This window comes from Macadamia integrifolia, chromosome 6, assembly GCF_013358625.1.
Source record: "Macadamia integrifolia cultivar HAES 741 chromosome 6, SCU_Mint_v3, whole genome shotgun sequence".
Classification (NCBI taxonomy): Eukaryota; Viridiplantae; Streptophyta; class Magnoliopsida; order Proteales; family Proteaceae; genus Macadamia; species Macadamia integrifolia.
The window spans coordinates 23,441,209-23,462,198 of NC_056562.1; the positions used below are offsets into that span (position 1 = coordinate 23,441,209).

The window sequence follows — 20,990 nt, forward strand, 5'->3', positions numbered from 1 at the left end:
GTGTGTTTTTTTTTTTTTTTTTTTTTTTTAAAAAAAAAAAAAAAGGGTAGCTCCGTCATTTCAGTTTTGTTCCAAGAAAAAAAAAAAGTCATTTTTACACAGAAACTGAAATTTTCGTTTTTGATACGAAACATCGTTTCTGGATCAGATTCGTCACCAAACGCAGCCTTAGTTTGAGTCTTGTTTCTTAATTTGAATCATTATTGATGTCTCATTCAAGCTGTAAGTAGAAATTGTGGATCTATTCCTGTTATAAGTCAATTTTCTTCGGAATTTGGACTCTGCCATCACAGTTATCGATTGGAGGAGTTAGAGTCAGTTTTTTACTCTTTTTTTTTTTTTTTTTTTTCTTTCCTTGGGGTCTGAAGGGTCTAAGTACAATGTTATAAATATATGTAGGGCTATAGCCCATACGCCACAATTTGCAAAAATAAAGAAGCTATTTGGCTCTATGAATTTCACAATTTGCATCTGTGGATTCATATGTGGCTTATGAAGTTTGAGTGGGCCGGCTATTATGGATTTATTAGCTTTAATTTGAATCATGTTTAATTCTTTAACTCTCAATAATCTGCTTTATTTCTTCATCGAATTGTTTGTTGAAGAATTTGAACATCAGTTTCTAATTCAAGTTATGTTTTCTATAGTTAATTTTAGATTTAATTTGAATTCTGTTTAATTCTTTAACTCCCAATAATACGTTTTATTTCTCTATCAAATTGTTTGTTGACTTTGAACATCAGTTTCTGATTTAAGTTCTATTTTCAATAGTTAATTTTTCAGGATACTACTTCAATTATGGATTTTCTAGATCTGATTTCTATTATTCACTAAATCAGATTACTATTAGCCCACAGTTTATGCCCTTAAATCCCTGCTGTCGATTTCTACTTCTAGCTGGGTTTTCAACCTTTTTAACTCAAGTAGGAAACGTACATATATAATTTGAGATTGTCCGTTGGAGCCAAATCACATCTCAAGTGAAAACCATCAAATGTGAGGGTTCTATGCCCCATTCCCAAAACCAAGTTTTGACTACCACTTGAAGTTCCCTAATACCACAACTTTTTGCCTAAGGAATCATATTGTAGTTGGCACAAAATTGTAAGTTATCAAACTCATATCGATTCCTTACTCTTAGAGTGCCTCTATCATGCCGTCAAGAAGCAAGTTTCTATTGGTATTGTAAAATTCTGGACTAACTTTTATCTATTTCTCTGTGCCATTGAATGGGAAAAACTGGCATTTTATCTATCCCTTTTTTAATAAGGTTGTTTCTTCTGTTTTCTTTCCGAAGGTTTCAAAAGCACCAGTCAAAATATTTAATTCCATAGGATCTTTGCTGAAGGAAAATATTTTTTCAATAGGTTTCCTCCTCCTTTCTTTGATCACGACTTTTATAATTTAAAAATAGGCTTTTAGCTCAATTGGTAGAGTACTTTGTAGTGTGAGAAATAGTTCCATACCTCAAGAGGATAGTCATAACATCTGGGTTTTAGACAGAAAAAAGCATAATGGTCTTTTAAATGAATTCTGTAGGAGGGAAGTGGTTATGAATTTTTGCAATTATTCTCCAATATTAATTGATAAATTAGAAGTCATGCCCCCATAAAATTTTGAGTATTTTTTTAATTTTCATCTTTGTTGGGGATAATTTGATTAAATAAAAGATTAAGTTGACAATTTTGATAAATTAAAATCCATTTTTAAGTATAACTTTTTTTTTTTTTTAATGGGAGAAGGGGAGGGAGGGTTAGGGTTTGCTTGATGATAGGCTATATTTGTGGGCTATATTTGCAATATACACAAATTAATGCAAATGTATTTTATACAAAAATTATTGAAGTTGTTATTAATCACCTCGGTCATTATGAATCTCATATGTATTTTAATACTACAAATATTAATAAAGGCTGTGGTCCAAGAGACTCATGTGGTGGACTAATTAGGGATGGCCAAAGCTGTGCTACTACGATTGGGATTGGGGAACGAATTTGGAGTCTGCCTTGGCTTTGCTTTCCTAATCTTAGTAAGCAATATCACCAAAAGATCATTCTACTCATAAGTGGCTCTAGAGTAGAATGTGTAAAACATATATGTGCATGATTTGAGGGACCAGGCGTCAAGGTTCTCAAGAGCTTTTTTCCATTTTTGTTTTTATGACCTGATGATGTCAATGCATTATGTTTTCTATAGATGTTGTCTGATCCTGTTGTTGAAGTAAAAAATGTTTTCTCATCTCTTATTGAGGTTGTAAAATCTTTACCTTCATAGTATTACATTTCCAACTATGTGCTCTTTCTCGAGGAATGTATTTTGACTGAGGTTCGGAGATTGAGCTAGAATCCCACTTTTAAAAGGTGAAGATTTGGGGACCATGATTTATAAGAAATAATTTCATTTTTTGTAGATTCTTGGTGAAGTTCTTATTAATGTGATGAGGGAAGATGGGTGGATATGGACTTCACATGAAGTGAATAAGAATGACAAATGAAAATTGCTTTGTTCCATGATCCCTTATGCTGTATGGTTTTGATTATATGAAATGAGAATATGAAAATTGGAAGGAGGTTGCTTTTAAGGAGATGAGGTTGCTCTTTGATCATAGACTGGACATATACCAGAGGAATTCAAGCAAGTTCCTATAAAGCAGTTTAGACTGTATTTTTAGAATTTGATTTCTGATTAAAGGAGCTCTGCGCTGGTCATAAAATTTGTTTTACATGCTATCTTTTTCTTTTCTTTTATTTTTATTTATTTATTTATTTATTTTTTGTGCATCTTATAAGGTTTTATGACACGATCTCTCTCTCTCTCTCTCTCTCTCTCTCTCTCGCACACACACACTTGGAACCAAGTTTGATTACACAAGATTGTAACCTTATTTCTTTGTTCCTTGTCTTATTCCCAAAGTTATTAATTGCAAGGGTAAAAAATTGTTTTTAGAAATTTTTGAAATGTAGTTTACATATGACCCCAAGGCGGTAGCCGAGTTAGCAAGGGACCTTCGCCTCGTGGTTCTAAGTTCGACCCCTCTTCACTACTTTCAGTGAAAGTTAAATGGTTCTCAACTGACCCAGGTATGACCCAGTCGATGGGGCTATAGGGTTAGTATGGGCCCGCAGGACTATTCAGGCCAAAGGCTTAAATACCCATCGTTAGAAAAAAAAAAAAAAAAAAAAAGTTATCCTACACTAAATACTTTTGGGAATAAGATAAAGGTAAAAAAAAGTAAGTTTAAGACTTCTTAGTTCACCTACTTGGTGACAACAAGATACGCAATGTATAGGGAGAGAACATTATCCATCTAGCATTCCCCACGCCAGCACGCCTAGACACAACTCTTGTTTTCAAGGGATTGTGAAAAGATGCCCCCTATTTACTTGGAAAAAGGGGTTGTGTCTATGCGTGGGGAACGGACAATGTTTCTCCTCCCACACACACACACATAAGAAGAGATTGAAGTCCTTTTCCTACAAGAGGAGTTAGCCCTTTAACCCCAAGAGGTAGCCGAGTTGGGAAGGGATCTTTGCCTCAAGAAGTGTGTGGTTCTGAGTTCGACTCCTCTTACTTCCTTGGGGCCACTCACACGGGGTGTTTAGTGCTCTTCACTGATTTCAGTGAAAGTTGAATGGTTCTCATTCAACTTTGGTATGACCCGGTCCATGTGGTTGTGGTGTCAGTATGGGCTCGCGAGACTAATCATGCCAAAGGCTTGGATACCTATCGTTAAAAAAAAAAAAAAAAAAAAAGGATTACTCCTATATGAAAGTAGTTATACTTATTTTACAAACCTTTGACAGTAAATTTAGATTGTAATCTAATTTTATCATGATCATCTTATAACGATGTAAACTTTAATTAAGAAGTCAATGATTAATGATTATGACCTCCGTATGGTAATTGGCAAAAGCATATCATTAGTCGGAAAAAAAGAAGCCGGTGGAATCACACCTAGCATTAGGCCCTTACTATAAGCATATCATTTCTTTTTTAAATAATGAAAAATGGGGGGGGGGGGGGGTTCACATAGGGGAATTATATGTGTAAAGCATTTTAAAATACCATTATTGATGTCTATAAATTAATCTCAACCAATCACCTCAAATATTATTACAAACAAGACACAATTTATACTTTATTATACATTACACTTCTAATGTACACTGATTCCATTAAAAAAAAAAAAAAAAATTACACCCATTCATGCGTGCTTATTTAATTTTTTTCTTCCCAAAGACATATAACGATGATGTGGTAAACATCAGTTGTATGAATAAGGGAAGTTCCACCAAAGCATATATAGTGATTGGGATACTTGCTACAAAGACAATTGGAAAGAAGATCCTTACACGAACATCATAGTGAAACATATATAAGATAGCTGATACAAAGGCTATCATCATCCCCACTATAGAGATGAAGAGAAATAAAAGGCCCAACATCAACATTCGAGGCAAAGTCAAAAAGAAGTCTTCTTCTGCATATCGTGAAGTAATGATTGCTAGAAACATCAACATTGAAGAGACCGAAGAGCAAAGTGCCAATATATTTGTTATGACAAAAACTATTGGAAACTTTTCTTGTATGTAATCACTGGGGTCTCCTCCACTTGTATGACTCGGTATAGTAAACACTGCTTGAAACATAACCGTAGTGATTAGTGTTGCGACCACCATGCATTGTGTTGATGTATCCTTCATCCATGTTGCTCCATCTTTTACTAGCTCTTTATGCTCCTCTGTGAATAATGTTCTTGAATCTTTCTTTTCCTTATTCATATATCCATTGGTGAAGGAGGGCATAATACTTTTCACTTCCTAAAATGGAGAGAAAAAAAAAAAAAAAAAAAAAAGACTGAGTATTAAGGAAATGTCAAAATTAACTCACACCCACACAGGCACACACACATCCACACACGTATATGATTACTATAATTGACCCAACATAAATTCTAGGAAATTTATTGGATAAGTTTTTGGAAGCTCCATTTAAGTAATTTAATCATAAAAGATTAAAAATAATTATGGTGTGACTTTCCCCATATTGTTGTACTCCTATTGTAAAGAGCCAACAATTTGATCATAAGAATATGATTATTTTATGTTTCATTGGAAAAATAAAAAATAAATAACCTCCTCCTTGTACATGCATGAAAGAAAAAGAAAGAAAAAAGTAAGAGAAATTGAATTAATTCACCTTATACCAGAGTAGCTCACGTTGCACTTGAAGAGCTGCACCAGGAACTTGATTGAGCCTCTGGATTGGTGCTTTTTGTGCAGCTAGGTGTGACATGTCGTTATCCCACTTATCCCTGATCATTGCAAGACTAAGTTTCCATGGGCCTACATGATGGATAAGCCTGAAAATCTTTTCCTGACGTTGGCTGATTGCGTAATGAAATATTGTTTGTCCATTATATGAGTTTTCCGGGTACAACACAAGCTGAGGACAGTTGTTGATACACTCTTCAATAAATTCAACAATCCCATTCTTCGTTGCTCGACGCATTGCTCCAAATGCTCCAAATATATCACTCATCTCCATCGTATTTTGTTTAGGGACTTCAAGTTGTGAGACTAGCCTCCATATGTGTTTTAGTAGCTTACAAGCTTCGTAATGCTTCAACTTCTCGTCGTAGATGTGCTTGCAACCTGCAGGCACCATCAATCAATCATTGTATACTAAGTAATAATACTATTATGATGATAATGATGATAATGATGATAATGATGATGATTCTCACCTAGTTTAATGAGTGTATTCTGAAATAGTCTGCGGAAACATAACCATAGAAGCTGAGGATAGTTATTGCTGATTGGACCAGACATGGGCTCTCCATTGGGACCTGTAGGTTAGACGGGCTTATTCTTTTAGGCATACATAGTAGAGATTCCATATAATCAACTTATACATAAATCTTATTACCTTTTTCTCCCTTTTTTTATTTTTTCACCTCTCCTTCTCCCTTCTTCTCTTTCCCCTTTCCCTCCCCTTTCTTGGAAGAATTAAACTAAAAACCTAAGCCAGTCATATGTTACCTTACATTATGGAATTTAAAATTCAAAATATTGTAAGATAAATCAAATTGAGTTCAAACTAAATTAAGGCCTTTTATTGAAAAGGGAGTGACAAGGAGATTTCTTAGCTAGTTTCATGCAAGCTTGGAATTGCATCTTATTATTTATTTTAATTTATGATTAATTTTTCATTGTAATTGGATTTAGTTCTAGGATTTTTATTATTCTCTGGTTTTTATTTGGTTGGTAGGTCAACCTACGCCCATAAGTATTTTATTTAATTAATGTATGCACATTCAGTTTTATTATTTCTTTTAATCTCAACTGTAGGAATTTAATTAGATTGGACGGTTGAGATGGATTAGGGTTTGTTTGGGTTTTTATTTTCTTATAAATATGCAATGGGAGAACAATCTAAAAGAGTTGGATTATTGAATTAAATTTGAATTTTCTCCTTTTATTGAAGTCTTGAACATCGTCACCCTTTCTAAAGTTTGGAGAGCTTGAAGACAGACAGAAAATTTTGTAATGTGCCAATTACGTATACCCCATCCTCTATTGTTACTAGAAGATTACGATAGTTGGTTCCAGGACTCTAGATTGCATCATAGTTTTAATTAGTACTTTTACATATTTCGGGCCTTGTGGCTATGGTTATGCTCTGACATAACAATCAAGGCCCTAGAGTATACTTATTGTGGCTCATATTCCACTCATAATTGGAAGCCTCCACAATCTCAGAGAGAGAGAGAGAGAGAGAGAGAGAGAGAGAGAGAGAGAGAGAGAGAGAGAGAGAGAGAGAGAGAGAGAGAACCTTGAGTGTTATCCTTGTTGGCATTGAAGGAATTTTCCACGTCTGCTCTTATGCACCAAGAAGCACTTTTGGCATCGATATGGACATCTAGCACTGATCCAACTATATTAATTCACATAGAGGGAAATTCACATTTGGAATAATGATATAGAAATTAAACTAGCTAGCTACCTTAAAATCATGATCAAATTCTACCAAAAGAAAAAAATCATGATCAAATCGAATTTGTTAGTTATCGGGGATTGGTATTGGTATCGATATAGGTCTTGGCCGATAAGGACCCAATTGATAACATTTCTTTTTTCAATTCATTGATTCTGCTTGGAAGTGATTTTTTGTGATTTTATGATTTCTTGATTGGTAAACCATCAAGGCAGTACTTTTAAAATTGACTCAGATCAGAATCAACGATTGCTGATTAAATTAAAAAAATCAGTTCCATCTATAACCTAATAATTACCAAATTTCCATTTCACGTTTGGCACTTCAATTTTTTTTTTTGTGAAAAAAAATTCATACAAAATTTACAAAAACCATAACATAGGCATCTACTTCAGTTTTTGTCCACTTTGCTGACTCTGCTTCATTGATTCAAGTAGTCGCTATTTTATCTAAATTCTAATATGCACATAATATAAGACATTCAATCATTACACTTGCACAAACAGTTAGAAGAATATTGTATGAAATAACATTTGGTCATGATCTAAAGCTAGCAAAGTTTAATTTGGTTTTGAATGAAGAACAAAGCAAACAGTAGACAAAAGTGAAGCTTCAGGGTAGAGGAAGGGATTTGGGCAAAGGATGGTGCAGAAACTGGGTATGGTGCAAAAACACGAGAAGTCCTCGGCCTGGTTAGAGGAAGAGATTTTCTCCATGGAAAGACAAAGAAGAAACATGGCAGTTATAGGGGAGGGTAGATTGATTTGCAAACCCATTCAATAAAGTTCAATTATTCTGATGAGGAGTGATGTGTGTCTGCTTCAAGTGACCTACAAATTCTGTTTTATTTATTTAATTTTTTTTTTATTTCCTTGCTCTCAAGTCAAGCGTCTAAGATGGGAACTCTCATTTCTCTTGTTTGTTGATGCAATACTTCATTATGTTCTGCTTATTATTAGTGTAGATAGGCAATGAAGAGAAGGAATCCTCCACAACATATAACAAATATGTTTCTTTCTAACATAAAACCACTACCTACTCATTACCCATTGCTTGAAGGGAATCCATATTGATTGGGCAGTATAATCCTCTAACCACTAAAAGCCAAAGTTTTGTACTAAATACTGCAATGATGATTGCATTAAATCCCAAACATTTTATAGATTAACAAAGGGCAAATAAAGAGAGAGAGAGAGAGAGAGAGAGAGAGAGAGAGAGAGAGAGAGAGAGAAAGATGTTGAATAATGATTCCACACCTGCTGAAGCTTATGAAATCTTGAAGAAAACTGAAAGGAGGATGTTTTATGAAGGTCTCCTATGGAGAAAATTTAGAGAAGGAAGAATACTTCTTTGTGGTGGTCACTTTGGGATAAATTTGAGATAAGGAAGAAGTCTTCCTTGTGGAGGATTCCATAAAAAATTTGAGAGGAGGAAAACATTTACCTTGAGGAGGTCTCCATAATAGGAGAAAATTGAGAAAAAGTTTTTCAAGGAGGTATAAGGTGAGTTTGCCAAAAAAATCAAGGGACTGTCTTTTTTGTAAGTGATTTGCTTCACCAGTTTTGTTTCAGAGCGGTGAAAGCAGATTTTTTATGTTCTGCAATTCCTAATTTTGAGGGGCAATAGGGGTTAGTCTGATTCCTAAGAACATGAAATTAAACCGATGTTACCAAGAAAAATTCTACTCCTAATCTGTTCCCATGAAACAAAAATCAAAGGAATCAAGAATCGGGAGTGCTATCAATCAGGCCCTAACAATACCAATACCAATAACTAAAACCATGTCATGGACCATAATCATGTATAGAAACTACTAAAAGAAGAGATCAATGATAGAGAATACTTACATGAGTACATGAAATAATATCCCAAGGTCCCAACACTTTTGGTTGGTAACGAACTTGGAAATGCAGTATGCTTCATTGAGAGTGCTTTCATGGCTGTCCAACCGCTATCGTCTCTGGTCAAGACTAAACTTGGGTATTTATGTAGTAGATCAAGAGCTAGCCCTACCAAAAAAAAAAAAAAAAAAAAAAAAAAAAAAAAAAAGAGAGATTACATAGATATATTAATCTTTTTTTATTTTTTTCAAAGTTAGGAGAGCCAACCTTCCATTGGTCAGTGTATAAAAACTTGAAAGATAAATTTTGGAGACTATTGATCCAATTAAGTTGGTGATCTAAATGAGTTAACTCAGTGAGCCCGATATAATAACTTGAAAGATAAATTGGTATATTAAGAAAAATCCAAGTGTAATGCTAAATTTAATTAAACCTCTTCATTTGTTTAGTTGAACTCAAAGAAAAGGTTGGAAATTGGAAAACGAAGAAGGACAAGAGGAGGAAGATGAAGAGAGAGATGTGGTCTGCGAGTCATGGGCTCTGATACCATGTGAGAACTTGTAGATGAAATTCTGAAATTCTATTCTCAATCACTTATGTTTACAGAGGTAAGCTTTTATATATATATATATATATATATATAAATAAGAGAGTGGAGAGAATCTCCCTTGTTCCAAGACTGTCAAGTTCAATCAATTGTCAGGTGATTTCTGCCAATATATTCTAGGATGACTTAAATTGGAATCAATTGAGACCAATCTCGTACTGGTATGTACTGAGTTTCTAATCCAGGGAGTATATCAAAGTTCAAGTTAAGTTAAATGGCAAGTTTTATTAGACTCAAGTCAAATAGACAAATAGGAAACCTAATTAGGAATCTAATATGGAATTCAGAAATTTATAAAAAGGGAAGATATATACTGATCACTTACCATAGAAATCAGCAAAAATTAGAGAAGTAAGAATTCCAGCTTTAGTTTTTTCACCTTCTCCAGTGTGATCTTCCTTCTGATTACCTTCTTGGCGTATGGTGATCGGGTAAAGATAATTCACCACTTCTTTACTGCCTGCCCATGTACCAATAATGATTGGGTAATAACCTTCGTTGTATCTGCTTTTGAGCATCACCAGTTTCTCATCCTTTTCTACCATGGCCTTAATGATCTCTTTGTTCCCAGCCATAGCAGCAATATGGATGGCTGTTTTGAAGGATTTATCCATTTTTGATAAATATTCCACAGGCATAATTTTTATAAATTCCTTTGCAACTTCAAACTGTTCATTTAGAACTGCAACATGAAGAGGAAGTTCTCCGTCTGATGTGAGCCTGGCTGTAACAATTCCCTCATTTTTTAAGACCATCTCCGAGATAGTGTACCAATTACCATCAACAATAGCTTTGTAGAAAGGCAGGCACCATGTGTAATTTGTTCTTCTCATTATCTCTGGCACAATGATAAACCACTTCCATTTAGGTTAAGATCAAGATTGTGACACCCAAAAATACAATAAGTGCTAGACCCGTTGAGAAATCGGTGAGGTGTCCTCACCGAGAATACGACAAGTATCCGGGGGTTCAGGAGATTAGTAAGGGTATGCAAACTTTAGTCCCACATCCCCTAGGGAAAGGTTGCTGTGCTAATTAATAACCTCTAACCTCTTTAACATGGCATGATTAATCGGACCGAACAATACAAAATTCCTTGATCAAATAGGTGTAACATAATATATAGAAATCAATTAACTTAGTTTGATGGAATATATGCATTACAATTAAAACTATATATCTGTAAACTTAATTTATAAAGAAATATGTACTACGTGCTTGTAGAAAGAAAGAAAGAAATAAACGATATTACTCACCAGTTTTTGTTGGATAACTGAACTCATACATGGTAACCAATTGGCTCCAAATAAGTGTGATCTCTAGCTCTTCAATGTATGGTATTGTCCAATCTCCACACTTGCGTCTAAATATTGATATAATTTCTTCCTTTTTCTGTTTCCAATCTTTATATTCTTGGCTGGAAGTATTTCCAGGCTCACGTTTTTCTCCAACCACATAATCCCACAGTCCTTTGTTCTTCAGCCACTTTTCCGTCTTATCTTTCCAAGTCACATAGTTTTCTTCCATCAGAATAGGAATGTCGTTAAATAGCACTTCACTTTCCGTAGAAATTGGAATAATGTTATCTTGCGATGAGACTTCACTTTTCTTTGAAATAGGAGCTTCTTTAACTGATAAGATATTACTTTCCATTTGTCCTTCCATAACTGTGAAGAAAGCAAATCATACATTCTTGACGTAGTAATGCATAAAATATATATATATATATAAATAAATTAAATTAAATTAAATTAAATTCTAAATTTAATATTGATCTATGGGAGGGTATGGAGATAAACATTAAAGTTGTATTTTTTATGCTGTCCTTGATCGACTTGTTATTTATTCAGTCGGCCTTCTGCAAAGCAACTCTTGGGCTTGTTCCTTGGGAAATTAGGCTAAGCTTGGGCACCAAGGGTGGCCTAGCCAGATCCCCTAAATAAAATTTGGATTGAGGATCGCTATTCACTCACGTGGCCAATGTGTCAGTGTAGGAACCAACCAAGAGAGCCGCATATGCATCCAACCAGGATAGGTGATCTTTTACCTATATATATTTCTTCTAAAAAAATAGAACAGCAGATACTATTAATGGGGATAGAAAAAACAGAACCCAAGTTACAATGTAATTTAGATGAAACCGAAGAAAAAAAAAATACGCAATTAAGCCCAGCCAAAAATTAACTAAGGACGCCCTAGATGGATGCTTCACCATTAACAAGATCAAACACTAGCATATAAGAAGGAACATAAAATGGTTAGAAAGGGTGTCAATTTGGAATCCAAACCAAATACCAAAAATGAAACTGAACGTTTAAAATCGTACCAAACCAAATAAGAATTGGTACGATATAGTTTTAGTATCTAAGATAATATTGTTCAATTCGTACCAAATTACCTATTTCTAAACCGAATCAAATATAAACATGTATAATAATTATAATATTATGTGTCTCATATATATATATATATCATTTATTATATATGAGATACAATTTATGAAATCATGTAGAAACTGTACCAAAATCGAACCAAATAAAATCTATATCAAAATGAAACCAACTAGTTACAGTTTCAGTATTGAAATTGCATTCGAATTCTCGGTAGGATAATTGTTTTAATTTTTCCTTTCTTTCTCCTACACTGTTTCAAAGTCATACCAACACTGTACCAATTATCACCCTTAGACCTAATAGGTATTAACAGCCACCCAAGGTTGGAATCCATCCATCTCTTGACCCAGGGTAGATAAGGAAAATTAAGAGTTTCAGTTACCTGCACTGATACCGATATTGATGGCTGTCAAGATCAATTTTTTTTTAATCTCAAAGTCAAACAAAGATCTCAATAGAGGAGAGTACTAGCTTAGTAGTTAGTATCAGGTCAGGTATTGGTTTGAGGAAAAATAAAAAATAAAAATTAAAAAAAGAGGTTAATTATACCTTTTTCAACTGAAAAAAAGAATAACTCAGTGCACGAGGCTCCTATTCCTGCATAGTCTAGAAGGGACAAATGAATGCAGCCTTATCCCAACTAAATAAATAAATAAAATGAACCTCGGGATTTCTTCTTACCCCCAGTGAATTTCACAGCAGAAGCTTTAGCAATGTAGTAACGAAGTGTTCCTCAACTCCAAACAGCTCGCTACTGCTTTTGTGAAGATAGTGAATGCAAGAGCCAATATGGAAAAGATAGTGAATGCAAGAGCCAAAGTCCTTTGCCTTATATTACTCCAGAAAAGTTACTTCTGGAAATTTCTTCAAATAAAAGTGTATCCAAAAGACAAAAATAAACTTATGTAATGAGCCAATTGATAGCTTAACAGGTTATGTTTTGTCTTCTCATGTAAATTCACTCTCTTCTAGTCTGAAAAAAAGTGGGGCTGAGGTTTGTAAAAGCAATGTTTACGCTCCACTCAAAGTGTCTATTCCTTAATTGAAACATTAAAAGATAAAGATAGAGGAGAATAAAGGATCATAAAATCCTTCCATTTTGTTAACGAGGAAGGAATCATATGGCATCATAACAGCTAGGATTTTTTTTAAAGTAAGATTATTAAGGGAGGGATATCAACCTCCCAAGTAATCTGTTCCTGGCGTGTAAAATACGTTAGAACTTTTAATTCAAGAGTTCAAACTTTTCTTAAGGCTCCTTTTTTCTTCCTGTCAAAAAAAAAAAAAAAAAAAAAAAAAATTACCCATAAAATAGGATTTTCAGTATATTGTTTAAGGGAGAGGGATAGGTATGCCGTCGATATCAAATATGCTAGCGGATAGCACTAATAGGAACACATGATGGGGTATTAATCAGGAAGGATATGTGGGTCATTTCAGAAAAAGGGAAGAGAGAGATAGACACAATGGGTGCTAACATTCTTGATATCGACGGCATACCCAACCTTTTCCCATTGTGGAAACTTAAAATAGTTCTAAAGACATTGAAAATGAAATTCAAGTAGAGAAAAATTTTCTTATAAATTTAAGCATTTGTTTCTTTTCCTCACTTTTTTGTTTCCTGGCCTATTCATTTTTTAAGGTTGGTATGTTTTGTCCCGGATCTGTTGGGTTGGTTTTTGATGGGTAAAAAAAAAAAATTTACAACAAAACAAACATTGCCTTAAAGGACAATCTATAGGAAAAACTATAACTTGGGCATACAGTGGAGCTTTAAAAATCCAAGAAGTTTTAACATTTGAGTCCATATCAATGACTTAATCCTTTTGATAAGAGTACATTTTTTCTCTCAACTCAAAGGGTCCATAGATGATCGCTCCTGTAGTCCTATAGTTTGTGTTTTGTGAGCTAAAGCCAATATAATTAACTGCAGTACTTCATATGTAAGGGCTGAGTCAATTATTTAATGGCTTTAGCTTGGTAAGACCTAGTAGATTATCAAACATTTTATGGCCAGCTTTGAAGAAACATGGACCAAGCATAGCCTGTTAAAAAAAAAGTATGAGGGTGTCTAGCCAACGGGTCTTTATTTTGGTCCCACCTACACTCAAAATCTAAAGGTTGTACCATGATTCTTGTATATTTTATGTTTAAGATGATTAAGATATTTTAGGGTTTCTTAATCAATATTTTAATAAAATAAAGTTTTGAGAAGGTGAAGAAAACACATTTGGTAAAGGTACTACGTCTTGGGATCAAATCCTAGCTTCACCTGGGGGATGATACGCTGGGAAAAAAGTTTTACACACTTATATTAAATAAAATGAATTGATCCAATAGCCTTGACAGACCTTCTGTTTACCAAATTAAATTTCTTGGATTAGAAATCTTATTTGCTTATTGTTTTAGCCTTGATTTTTTTTATCAAGATTTGAATCTAGAATTTTGATTTGACCTATTATTTTTTGGACTAACATGGTCGCTGAAAATCTGACTTAACTCATTTGTTTCCCAATTCATGACTTCTTGATGTCACTGATACTCGAGCCTTGCAGCCAATCACACTCATATTTTCTTAGCAGTTGTCAATCAGACCCACACACAATCGTGTGATGCACTTAGCCATTCAACCACCAACGGCATTCTGTGGCAAGGTCTACCTGGTGTGCACAATAGTCATCTTGCTGATAAGGCACTCCTATGTGCATACAATGTTCACAATATAAAATATAACGTGGTTTGGCAGTGTGTCCACGGAACAATACCGCTAGGGCTTTGTATTTACTCAATAGGCTATCACCTACAATTCAGAGCACTCGCGCCTAAATGTAAGCTGGGATGCACAAATGAGACCCAAATATAGATTTCCATAATCTACTTAATTAGTTTATGTTCCTTTTGATTGGGATGTTATTTTGCTGATGAAAATTCTGAAGGTGGATTAGTATCTCAATTTTTTTTTTTCCCCTCATTGTTTGATATTTCTTATATTAATAAATTTCACTTTGCTGATTCCACATCTAGATTTTTCCAGCATAGAACTGAGAGGGAAGTATAATGCCATTACACCTGATAGCTTTCATTTTCAAGGTGCACCCACACCTAGTTTATCTATTATAAAAATGAAATTCTACACTCACAACTAGGGGTATCAATCCTGTGCCCGCACCGGTAGGCCCGACCGAGCCCAACTTGCTTAAGGCCGGACCTGAATCGGCCCATTTAATAAACATGTCGGGCTTTAGCCTAACCCGTTTATTAAACGGGCATTCATAGTGTAGGCCACTAGCCCGTCAGGCACCCGACCTACCCAACTCACTTAAGAAGCCTGCTAGAACCGACTCATTTAGCCCGAGCAGTCCGACCCCCTTAAAAAATGCTTAAATACCTATTTTACCACTAATACTACAAAATATGAGTAAAGAATATATAAGACTAAAATATCCACATTCTAAATGGGACATTCAATTGTTATCAATTGTTCAATTGTTAAAGACATGATTCCCTTGGTTCCGAAATTATGAATGTTATCATTTAGTAGTTTTAAAGCCAATAGTTTAATCCCTTTAAATAAGGATTTTAGAGTAGGCATGTTTAGAGCCCGTTTAGAATTAAATAGGTCCCTAGCCCATTTAAGGCCCATATAAGGCCCGTTTAAGGTAGCCCGATTAAAGCCCGACACCGATCGGCCAGATTACAAACCGTACCATGCCCCCCAAATCTAGGCCCATTTAAGTAAATGGGCATTCATGGTGCAAGGATTTCACACCGCTAGGCCCGGTTAGGCTTGACCAAGACCGACCCAGCCCGATCGATTTACACCTATACTCACAACAATGTTTAGGCATCAATAACCACCAGAGAGCACATGTCTCTGTGTCCAGATGCAACTCGACATCAAATACATTGCAAGGTGGGCTTATTTTGAATGCCCTACAATGAAGTTAAAAAACATGTAAATACTTTCGAAAATTAACTACAAAAACATATTACCTACAATAATTTACAACATTGTAAATTTGACAAAGGTGAGTTACTTAGGCAAAGGATAACCTCTGGAGATGCGGTGACATCGATCTCCACTCAATGCAGACGACAATCATGTTGTCTTGATTCTGCTAATGCTTCAACCAAGTTTCCACTTGGGTTTCATGAAGCTTCAATTCTCACAATAACCAAAAGCTAGGTTTTCTTCTCCTCCTCCTTCTCTTTCTCTTTCTCTTTCTCTTCTAAAAAACACACAATGCTCTACAACTCATGGGCTTCACTTCATTATGTAGATAGATTCAATTAGATGTTTTTGAGCAAGCTAAGCCTTCCTTGAGGCTTCCACACAAACCCTTGAATGAATTCTTCAATGCACAACATCAACCATTGCCTTGTATACAAGAAATCACAAATGAAGCATGGAAGGAATGAGGTTCTAGGGAGAGCTTGCTCTTGTTCTTCTTCTTGGCTCTCTTCTATCTCATCTACTTTCTTTGATTTTTTTTTCCCCTCTTAGAAGAGATAATGACAATGAGCCCCAAAATTCATTTAAATATCCCAACAAAATACTCAAAATTGAGCTTGGTCCAACCGCACAGTTTGAACCAGAAACCAGTCTGGTAGATTGACCTTTTGTCTCTCTAGAGGGCATAACATTTTATTTATAACTCCAATTTGATTGATTCATTTTTCATATGAAAATAGACTCACATATCTACAACCTTGATTTTGTTCGATTCTGCATAGAAGATGCTCAAAATGCACTTCAAAGTTATATGAACCGAACCCATCATGAGTTGACAAACTCCCAATTGGATGCAAATCAGACTATCCAGATACAATCTAGCATCTCTGCACACTCTTTTTTTTTTTTGCTAACGATGGTTATCCAGCCCTTTGGCCTGGCTAGTCCCACGGGCCCATACTGATCCTACAACCACATGGACCGGGTCATACCAGGGTTGAATGAGAACCATTCAACTTTCACTAAAAGTAGTGAAGATTACTAAACACCCCCATGTGAGTGGCCCAAGGTGTGCCTAGTGGGAGTCGAACTTAGGACGTCTTAGTTTATGGCTCGTTCCAAGCTCGTTGCTCACCAACTGCGCTACCCCCTTGGGTTGTATCTCTGCTCACTCAATTGGCCATATCTCTCTCAAATTAACTTCGGTTGACTAGATTATTTTTTCTACGTATATAAGACTCGAAGGGCTACATTCTTTATGAGACACCACAACCTAGCTGCAGTGCTTGGATCCAAAAAATGGGCTTGCACTTGATTGATGTGTAAAACACTGCCTTTTCAGCTTACACACTATGCCTGAAAATCATGTCGTGACTTTCCCCTTCAATATTGGATTGGCATGATTTAAATTTGGGTTATTTACTTGGACAACCCCAGTATTGTGGCCAGATTACTTGATACCTTAAAAGTTTGAAAGTTTACTTGAACCACTCTTGCATTTAAGATTTATATCTAGCCCCTGCTTGTTAGTCAATCATTGTTAACTGATGATGTCATGGATGGGAGAAATCCTAAATTTTCAAACTACCTTTTAAGGATAGTGAATAGACCTTTATACCTATTAACCAAAACAATGAATAAAGGAATATTCCCTTTCATTTCTTGTTGAGGTTGTGTTCAACCGAAAATCCTAAATTCCCAAACTACCTTTAAAGGTAGTGAATAGACCCTTATACCCATTAACTAAAACAAGAGATGAAGGAATCTTCCCTTTCATATCTTGTTGAGGTTCTGTTCAACCTCTAAACACCAAACCAAAAGCTGTTAATAGAACTATCGGTTATCTGGGTTACTCTGGTCATCAAAACACACCTTGTTGGGTCCCTTTCTCTAGACAAAACATTGAAGTTTTGGAGAGAAATATTGTCTATTCAATTCCAGCCTAACCATTCAAATGAGATGGTGAATTACCATTTATCAGATTTGCTGCAACTAAGCCTGACTATTCTGTTGTTGCACCGTGACTAGATGGACAAAGGGGATCAATTAAAGGTGTTGTCTTTCTTCTTTAAGGGGGAAAGTAAACAAAAAACCTTCAGATCTGAAGGTTTTTTGTTTAATTTGTTCAGGTTTTCGCCTGTTGAGACTTTAACATCAAGTAGTAAGTGGTAAATGTAAGAAATTAGTGAGAAGTGGAGTGGTCAATCATATGTGAGAGACCCTTTTTCTGAAACAAGGTCACCTACTTCCTGAAATTTTCTGATTTGGATATTAGATAGATGGATGGTAGCAGCCTACAATGGTTTTGGAAATGAAATTAACTACCCAATCCAAGAAAAAGATCATTAATAGATGAACACTAATGCTATGTTTGGCAGAGAAGGGAACAAAAGAAAAAGGAAAAAAAAAAAGAATCTGAAAAAAAGAAGAAAATAAATGAAATGATAAGAAAAAAAAAAGTGTGTGTTTGACTACCATTAGAGGAGAAGAAAAGAAAAGAGAAGAACTTTTTTTTTGTATTTTTTTTATGTTTTCTTATGTTTTTTGCAAGAATTTTTTTTTGTATGGAAATGAAAATTTTACTACTCTTGAGGTGAATTTTGAAATTCAAAAAATGAATTTTCTTTTGATTCAGGACATGCCAAGAATCACAAAGAGAATTTTCTAAATCAAGAAAAAAGTACAATTTCATTTTTTTTCTATTCTTTCATTTTCTTCTCTTGGCAACCAAATACAGCCTAAGGGACACATGAAATCAATCTCTGTACCTCAAGAAGTGACTTGAGAGTCAAAAGTCGAGAGAGAGAGAGAGAGAGAGAGAGTCTAGGTTTGCAATTGCAGTAAGTCTCAAACTGAAACTTTGTTCGAATGCGAGAGGAAGAAGAAGAGAAGCGAGAGGAAGATGAAGGGAAGAGAGTGAAAAGGAGGTCACCCATGTCCTGCAGAATCTTGATCTGAAGCTCGAAAGAGATCGGACAGAGAAGAAGAAAGGGGCAAAATCTAGCAAAATCGATTCTTTTCTCTTCGGGTTTTACGTTATTCGGGTGGCCCATCTACTAGACCTGTTGTCCCTAATGGATGATCCAAATGGAGCTTACTAGGCAAAAAAGGTTAAAAACAATCTCACCGCGGCCAAACAAAGGCCTCATTGCCACTCTCCATAGGATTTATTCCCTGCAGAAGATTTTTATCCAACTGGAATCACCAAGACCCGTTTAAAACTTACATTTAATCCTATAGTAGGTGTTTTTCTATCAAATAGAAATCATATATTTGGTTTTGATGATTTGAATTTTGGTACTCTGAATTTGTTGGTATGCTTAATAATTGAGATTTTCTTTTATGTATTTAAGTTTGGGGTTGGAGATCCCTACCTGATCCTCTTGTCATTGGGTCCGTGTAAGGACAAACGAAGGGCGACACATAGGCATCCACGTAGGAGGGTAGGGTGATCTTTTCACCCCTACCTATGTTTGGGCATAGAGGTGCAAACCAAGTAAGGATCTTTTTCCCTTTAGTTTATATTTTATTCGGTAAGAGAACGTTACCCTATTGGCCGGCATAGATATATGCCATCACAGGCCAATGGAAGGGCGCACGGGAGTATTTTCAACGGCATGATCTTTTCGCACCCACTATGGATTCTCGTTTATTTGTATGCTTAGGTAAATTTTTAGAATTTTAGACACTGGTGTAGTGGTAGTATCTAAAACCGATTAGAAATCGTAACTGCTTCATCCATTATTGAACGTTGTCTATATGGGCTGATACGAGGTTGATATTGATTAATACGGACAAATATGATCATGCTGATTCAATCAGCTACTTTTCCTTCATTAATAATTGTGCCCATGGTTTGAGGTAGGGGTGAAACAGGGCGGATTAGGTCGGGTTTTTAGCACCCTAACCCAATCTTAGGTCCCAAATCTCAATCCAACTCTAATCCAAGCTTGCGAGGTTCATGCTTAGGCCCAACCCTACCTAGTTCAAGGTTGGGCTGGGCTGGGTTGGGTTGGGTTGGGTTGAGTTGACCCTAGCTAGTTTTTTGAATCATATTCTGATTACTATAACATTTGAAAATTAAGAAAATTGATAGATTTGAAGTAAAGAGTTTTTAATTAAAACGCTAAAATGAATTCCTCTTTTAAACTATACTGAAAGTGATATTTTATCATTCTTTCATGAAGATTCCATGTGCCCCAATTTTTCATGTGACTCTTTTTTTAATCCTCTCCATCAAAAGTCAACATATTAAGACATAATCCAATCATTTACTGTTGTTGGAATTTCATCTTGATCTACAATAATGCTTAATTTCCAATATATAAGGACCAAGAAACTCAAGTACCACAAGCCCCCACCTCTCTTCATTCCTTATTTCATGGCTGTAGTGATGGGGTTTTCCTTTGGCTTTGTGCTCTTTCTTTTGGCTATATTGTTCTCTATTATATTCTTGTTACACAAGAAACTCAATAACAATAACAAAAAACTCCCACCAAGAAATATGGTTCTCCCTTGGCTAGGAGAGACACTTGCATTCTACAAAGCACAATAATAATCAGGGTTAGACTTAGGGCGGATTAGGGTTGGGTTAGGTTTTCTATGGCTCAACCCAGGCTCGGCCCAATCCCACACAGGATTTGGGATTGGGTCGGGTTGGGCAGGGTTGGCCCTTATAGTCGGGTTAGATAGCACTCAGGCTCAAGGCAGGTTCGGATCGTCAGGGCTAAACTTGCACCCCTAATTTGAAGAATCGGATTAGATTGATCAGAACTGATAGGATCAATTGATATCGACCTTGGCCGATCCCAATTCTTGACCAATATGGTATCGATGGATTAGTATAAACGAAGGGTAAACCAGTGAAAATGAGTTTTATATTAAAATCAATGGTATTTATACCCGATCTAAGCTGATCCGGATCGGTATTAGCATTGACCGATTCCGTTCCCAACCGTGTTCTCAATCCTTGATTGCCGTTCTCTCTTTTGGTAAATCTTTGGATACTTTCTTTATTTTGGGTTATTATTAATGGAACTTCTGCAAGATTGAATTTTTGGTAATTTATTATTGAATCTTGTCAGAGAAAATAAATGAGTTATTAATTAATGATTTAAATTACACCAACTGTCAAAACGTCAATAACACAATTTTTTTTTTTTTGGTAAAACGTCAATAACACATTAACACCTATAAATGAA

General features: G+C 35.3%; 1 protein-coding gene across 9 annotated transcripts; it reads right to left on the bottom strand.

Annotated features, from left to right (window-relative positions):
• Nucleotides 1-4,281: 4,281 nt before the first annotated feature.
• On the bottom strand, nt 4,282-12,671 carry LOC122081386 (the record flags this gene model as incomplete). 9 transcript variants are annotated; one of them, XM_042648493.1, is given in 9 exon segments in its annotated part: nt 4,282-4,820; nt 5,200-5,663; nt 5,747-5,848; nt 6,835-6,936; nt 8,844-9,005; nt 9,770-10,282; nt 10,701-11,111; nt 12,387-12,443; nt 12,519-12,671. In XM_042648493.1, coding segments are annotated over 7 exon segments (2,291 nt in total), but the record flags the coding sequence as incomplete, so codon positions are not given.
• Between the last annotated feature and the right edge of the window lie 8,319 nt (nt 12,672-20,990).